General features: G+C 45.3%; 1 protein-coding gene across 6 annotated transcripts in view; it reads left to right on the forward strand.

The window, feature by feature from the left end:
• The first annotated feature begins 17 nt into the window (after positions 1-17).
• ANAPC4 (anaphase promoting complex subunit 4) overlaps positions 18-6,827 on the forward strand; it is a 39,111-nt gene continuing 32,301 nt past the window's right edge. For 2 of the 6 annotated variants that reach the window (XM_087936511.1, XM_087936514.1), the window contains exons 1-7: positions 18-66; positions 322-443; positions 737-821; positions 2,560-2,684; positions 3,784-3,889; positions 4,599-4,731; positions 6,034-6,108. In XM_087936511.1, the coding sequence (XP_087792637.1) occupies positions 2,577-2,684; positions 3,784-3,889; positions 4,599-4,731; positions 6,034-6,108 (422 nt within the window). In that variant the 5' untranslated portion in view covers positions 18-66; positions 322-443; positions 737-821; positions 2,560-2,576. The remainder of the gene's footprint in view (positions 67-321; positions 444-736; positions 822-2,559; positions 2,685-3,783; positions 3,890-4,598; positions 4,732-6,033; positions 6,109-6,827) is intronic. The other 4 variants (XM_087936512.1, XM_087936513.1, XM_087936515.1 and 1 more) reach the window with 2 other exon arrangements.

Genomic DNA, 6,827 nt, shown 5'->3' on the forward strand with positions numbered 1-6,827 from the left:
GCCGACCTTAGCCGCGCAGAAGCAGCCGGAGGAGGAAGAGGAGGCGGAGCCAAAGCGGCCGGCCAGGTGCGCGCCGGGTTTGGGGGTCCTGGGATGATGGGGGGGGTGGAGGAGGAGCGCTTTGCCCCGCGGGGTTTGGGGCTGTTCACCAGGGCCAGCAAGGCCTCCCCCACAAGACCCCCCACCCCCTTCTGCCGGGGGGGGGGAAGGTGGGCTCCTCTGAAGGAAGGGGCGCTTCCCCCCCTCCCCTCCTTTCCTCTCCTCCTCCTCCTCTCATTCCTTTCATCTCTTCCTCCTCTCCTCTCCCTCCTCCTGATATAGCTACCATTGAAGTCGTCTCCAAAACAATTCAGAGGAATTGGAGCCCCGCTTCTTCCAGGTAGCCATGTGCTGGGATCGCCCCCCTCGTTCTATGCCTGCCACAACAACAACAACCCTGGGAGGTAGGCCTGGCGGAGAGGCAGAGCTGGGCCCAGAGGTTTTCTGGGCACCCCCACTGCGCCCCCTGGCATATCGTGGGTCTTGGATGCCTCCCATTGTCCCCCGTTAAAGGAGTTCCCCTTGTTAATCGATCCCGAATTTATAATAATCTAGATAAGCTCTTCATGCCCGGCTACCTCTGGATTTGAAAGGGGAAAAAATGTGAGTTTGAGCAGAGCAGAATGAATAATCCTGCACGATCCGAGAAGGTGAAGCCTTTGTAGTGTCCATTCTCACATTTTTCCACCTCTTTCAGGCTTTTGCTTCGGCTCTCCTGGGATCGGACTGGAGGGAGGCTGGAGGGACAAACGGTACACCAGATTTTACCGCTTGCTTTTCAGGTAAAATTACTCCCAATTTGAGAGTGACTCCTGGGTGGACACATTTCATTCATTCATCCATCTCCATCATGTGTGTGTGTGTGTGTGTGTGTGTGTGTATATATGTATATATGTATGTATATATATGTATGTATATATATGTATGTATATGTATGTAAAAGTCTGACTCACAGATGAACACAGTACAGAAGCCTGATGATGGCAGATGAGATTCTGCCGAAATGTTGTTACAACTTTAAAAGCACACCTATAATGACGTGGGAAAATACCCGAACAAAGCTGAATATCATACATATAGATACCTGTGAAAACTTAAGAAAACATGTATGTATGTATGTATATATGTATATATAAAACATATATATATATGTGTGTGTGTGTGTGTGTGTGTGTATATATATATATATATATATATATATATATATATATATATATATATATGATCTCTCTCTGTGCCTCTATCATCTGTCTCCATCTCTTTATATATGTGTGTGTGTGTGTTGTGCATTTGTGAGCGTCCCATCTCACTGTCTCCATCTCTATCATCTGTCTCCATCTTGGTCTCTTTCCCTATTTCTTATCATCTATCATCTATCTCCATCATCATCATAATCTCTCTCTGTCTCTCTCCAACTCCATCTCCATCTCTATCTCTAATCTCTCCCCCTCCCTCCCTCCCTCCCCCGTGCTTTAAACCTTACAGTGGGACTAAAATAGATGCACCAATTCAAATCTCCACTCTTCTTCCCCCCTTCTCTACACAAGCTACTCTACAAACATGGACCTAACTTGTAGCCCAGTCAGTTTCAAACTGTGCATGTCTGTTGTAGGTGTGTGTGAAAAGGGGATTGCTTTCAAATCAGTAGCTGGAAACATTGCCTTAAACGGAACGGATGCCTGCAGTGTGATTTCACCAATCTTATGTTCATCCTTCCTTGATACACGTATACACTGTCTCTTTCTTACTAGAGTATAAAGGAGATGACAGTGACAGGATTATGCAAGATTTACTATCGGGGTGATAAGGGGTAACTTCTGTCCCAGCTGTTGTGTTAGTTGCCTTAAGGCATCTTGTTTTTGTTTTTGTAAAGGATTTTTATTTGTTAAAGAGAAACAGTAACGAGCACAAACATAAAACATCAACATAAAACCATCTTCCAAAATATAGCGTGTCGGTTGGTACGTTTCTTTCGTGCGATATCATAGTAGCAACAGTCCTCCCCTTCCAAACATATATTCATATTACATAAGACAACTACACATACACACACACACACACACACACACACATGTTTTATATATGCATACATACATACATGTTTTCTTAAGTTTTCGCAGGTATCTATATAGTTCTTATCGAGCAAATCTAAGTTTTAACAAATCTGAGAACATACACTTCATTTCATTATATTCAAGTATATAGTATCATTACATCTTATCTTACCTATTGTATTCCTTTTCATAACATCATTTACTTCTCTATTTTCTTATCTAGCCATTGATAAAATACCGGTAAGTCCCAAATTTTGTAATATTGTTTATCTTCTTGCTCTCTAATTGTTAGTGTCAATTTACTCATTTATGTGCCTTAAGGCATTTTGTGAGTTGGTTATTTGTACGTTACTCTCTATTTGGCATCTTGGCATTCAATCACTCGCTGTTGAGGGTGCCTCCGGTTGCTGAGATTCAATTCATCTGAGCTAACCCTCATTCATGGTTTATATCTATTGGTTTACAGGAACTGATGCCCCCACCATGCCAGCTTTCAGGCAAGTCGGGGAGAAGCAGCTTCCTCAAGAGGTCATTTTTATGGCCTGGTCTCCTAAAAGGGATCTGATTGCCCTGGCAAACAAAGTAGGGGAGGTAAGTGGGCCAATGGAGAGCAGGGTGCAGGAGTTGCAGTAGGGCACTCCAAAAAACAACAATAAAACTTGGGATCAGCTGTCAATCTTCTCAAAGAGTTGACTTTTGCAATTGTGAAACTGTTGGTCTGGGTCAGGGGTGGGGAACGGTGGCCCTTTGATGATGTGTGGACTTCCAACTCCCCAAATTCCCAAGCCAGCATGAAATTCTGGAAGTTGAAGTCTACAAGTCTTAAAAGGGCCATCATTCGCCATCTCTGCTGGCTCCAGGAATTCTGGGAGTTGAAGTCCACAAGTCACACAAGGGCCATCGTTCCCCTTCCCTGATCTGAATGATTCTTACCTGGTTCCAGAAGTTCTTGGTTGAAAGAGCTTGTGCAAATTCATTTCCAATTTGCTTGTCTTTTCAAACGATTTAGAAACCAGGCGAGGCTCTGGATTCCGCAGGAGAGCTCTCCCTGTGATGGGAAATAGGAGTAACCTTGAGCAACAGGAGTTTTAGAAGACTTCGCCTTTCTTCTAAAGATAGGCGTGGTCAGGGATGGGCTGGTGGGGCTTGGAAAAGACCCTAGCTAAGACTGTGCGGGGCTTGGAAAGCCCCCAATAACCTCAGAAAGACAAGCAGCCAGGGAAAGCTCTTCATAGGCTTAATTGAACTTCTGGGCGTTCTGCCAAGAGCATTTCACAACTGGTAACTGTGGCAAGCTAGATAAAAAATCCACTGGCGCTTGCAAGGGAGAGCCATTGAGAAAATCAGATAACATAACCACTCACCTCCAAGGGGATTAATTCCCAAATAATGAAAATCACATAACTCACCAGAAACTCCACTAAGACCCTTACAGTCACTGCTGTTAAGCCTGGTTTCACCCAGTCTTTTATTTAAGTATTAAATGCATGAAATAATAAAACAACTTTTTGGTATATAACTTTATTTAGGTAATTAGGGCAAAGAATTGACGTCAAGTTGGCCACACCCACCCAGTCACATGACCACCTAACCATGTCCACCCAGCCAGTCATTAGGGCAGAGAGCCCCTTGCTTAAAAAAATTTGAAGCCCACTCCTGGACTTGATTTAATTTCTCCATCTCTTTCTAGGTTTTGCTTCACCGCCTGGCAAATTTTCAGCGAGTTTGGAGTTTGCCGCCAAATGAAAGCACGGGCAAAGAAGTATCCGCGCTCGCCTGGAGACCAGACGGCAAAAGTAATGTGTGACAAAACAACACTTTATGTTAAAGGTTCATACGTTCAAGATGGCTGGATTTCCCCCCGGTACCATTAGGGTTCCGGGAGTCACTCCCATTCAAATCATGAGCTGTGAGCCAAACTTCCAAAACTTCAAAAGGGTGTAGCCGACTCTGAGACACATCATTCATTGTCACCCTTGACGCTGGTTTCCCTCCACCCTCCGGGTGTATCGTAATTCATATTCTCCAATGGGACACATCCATAGTCAAGAGTCATCAATCATGCTCTCCAGTTAGAATTTTGCAGGGCAGAAACTTCAGTCACCTAGTTACTATCTTTGAAAACTATTTATGGAATGCAGTTTTGGTTTGCGAGCTCCCCCTCCCTTTCTGTTGGGAACTCTAAAAAGACCATAGGAATATTTTATGAGTTGACATCTTTCTGGTAGCGTAGTATATTGGATGTGGTGTGTGGGACATTTACTAAAAGTTGGTTATGAGCAATTGGAACTTTATCCATTGAGTTTATGATGAGAACATCAACCACAAACTTTTTCTCTTTCAAAGGGATATCGTCAAAAACCTTCCACGCGTCTTATTACCAAACGAGTCTTCCTTTCCTCTCCTTTTTTCTCCTCTGTACTTCTGGTTTCTAGTCCTCATTGATCCCAGATCTTAAAGGATGTTTTAATTCCCCTGCCTCCCCCCCCCCCATTGCTTTTGCAGTTCTGGCTTTTGGACTTGCGGATACGAAGAAAGTTATTCTGTGTGATGTGGAAAAACCAGAGAGCTTGCATTCTTTTTCGGTCAGCGTTCCTCTCACGTTCATGTACTGGATGGAAGTTACGGAGGAAAACAGGTATGTCGGAATTCAAGATCAGTCCTTTCTCTCTCTCTCTCACACACACAGATAACTCTGGTTTAATGGTTTTATGCATGTTCCCCCACAACCAGGGGCGGGCTGGGATGGATTTGGGCAATCCTCTAACTAAGATTGTGCGCAGTTTGGCGAATCAGCAAATCCCACCCCTGACTGGCCCCTCCCACCCCACCCTGTCCCTTCCAGGAGTCCCCACACACCCATTTTCGGTCTCCATAGGGCCTCTGGAGCCCAGGGAGGCTGTTTTTGCCCTCCTGGAGGCTCGACAAAAGCCTCAGGAGTCAGGGGAGGGAAAAAGTCCCCCCCCCCAGGGTACAGGAGGCTGACTAGGCCACACCTACCATGGCCACGCCCACCCAGCAACCAGGCAGAGAACTGGTTGCTGAAAGTTTTGAAGCGCATCCCTGCACACAATTCCCTTCACCAAAAACCCAGAAACGTCCCAGTTAAGTCCAGTTAGTGAGCAGACCGATGCTAGTCTACATTGCAATGGCCAATGAGTCCACCAGGCACTTGAAAGTTTCCCAGACAAGATAACCCTCACCAGGAAAAATTAAATCCACAACATAAGAGGGTTCACGAGGCAAGAAAAGTCCAGAGTTCACAAGGCACGATCCAAAGTCAAGGCAGGGGGACAATCCAAAGTGAGGCAGGAATCACAATGATCAGAAAACACACAGCTAGGAAATGAACATGTCGTTCTCAGCATGGCCTCCATGTGTCTTCTGTGCTTAATAACCAGCTTCCGGTGCAGCCCATCAAGAGGGCTGAGGCTGCCTCCTTGCGTGTAATCGGGCTGACCTTCTCTGTGCCGGCCTTTTCTCTGCCCTGTATGTTCTTGGATCAAGAACAGAAGGCACTTCCTCCTCCTCTTCACTGACTGGATGCAGCTGCATGGTTTCGCCACCTGAAGCCTTAGGGATGTCCTGCTACAGCTGTGCTGGAGCCAAATCCCTCTAAGATGGCTTCTGGGAGCCAATGACTAACTCCCTTCCAGATGTGCCTGGAACTGGTTCCCTTTCCTCTGAGCTGAAATCTGGAGAGATAACCGGGGAAGCCAGGGATCTCATCACAACAATTCAGTTGAAATTTGCATAATAATTTAGATCCGATATTTTTACTAATTCTTTTGAAATCAGCCTTCAAAGTGGCCTCTTCTGGGATTTGTAACTTTCACATCCCCCAAAAGAGAATCGTGTTGGGAAGTAGGTTCTGACACGTAGTTTTATTTTCACCAGGATCTTCCAGGCATTAAATCCAAGTATCGTTCTTTCATTTCAGCGTTCTCACTTCGTTTTATAATGCTGAAGACGAGTCCAGTCTTCTCCTTCCTAAGTTGCCTGCCTTGCCAAAGAAGTAAGTTGTGTTGTCAGGAAGGAACAACGGAGTTGGAAGTGCATATAAAGCTTGGCCTTCACAAACCTTTGATAGTTGAATGAAGCCATTTTTGGAACTGAAGGCATTGAACATATGCCTGAATTTGTGACCTGATTGTTGGCGGTTTTAGGATTTTAGATTATTTTTTACACCATGTCTTAGGCAAGATTACTGAGAAGTAAGCCTGTTGAGTAGAATGGGTTTGCTCCTAGATGCTCAGAATAATAAGCCTGGTTGAATTAAATAGTGTTTCAACCTTACTAACAGGTTTTGAGGGACTGTGACAGAGGTGGGTATTCAGCCGGTTCTGACCAGTTCTGGAGAACCAGTAGCAGAAATTTGAAGTAGTTTGCAGAACCGGCAAATGCCACCTCTGACTGGCCATCTGTTCTCTGCCTCCTATTGAGTCCCAGCTGATTGGCTGGGTCTCCTTTGGTTGCCTTGCACAGGAGAACGGAGGTGGAAAGCAGGTTAGCGGGGTGGGGAGGGAATGGGGATTTTGCAGTATCCTTCCCCTGCCACGCCCACCAACCCACGCCCATAGAACCAGTAGTAAAAAAATTTGAATCCCACCACTGGTCACTGAGTTTCGCTATAATTCATGATGGTTTCACTGGCGCGACAACGTCAGAGATCTTTTTGAACCATAACATTCTGGGGGCAGTTGATGATTTCTAGCCAAGTGTGGAAGGATCATT

This window comes from Pseudonaja textilis, chromosome 6, assembly GCF_049901715.1.
Source record: "Pseudonaja textilis isolate UNSWEBS1 chromosome 6, rPseTex1.2, whole genome shotgun sequence".
Lineage (NCBI taxonomy): Eukaryota > Metazoa > Chordata > Lepidosauria > Squamata > Elapidae > Pseudonaja > Pseudonaja textilis.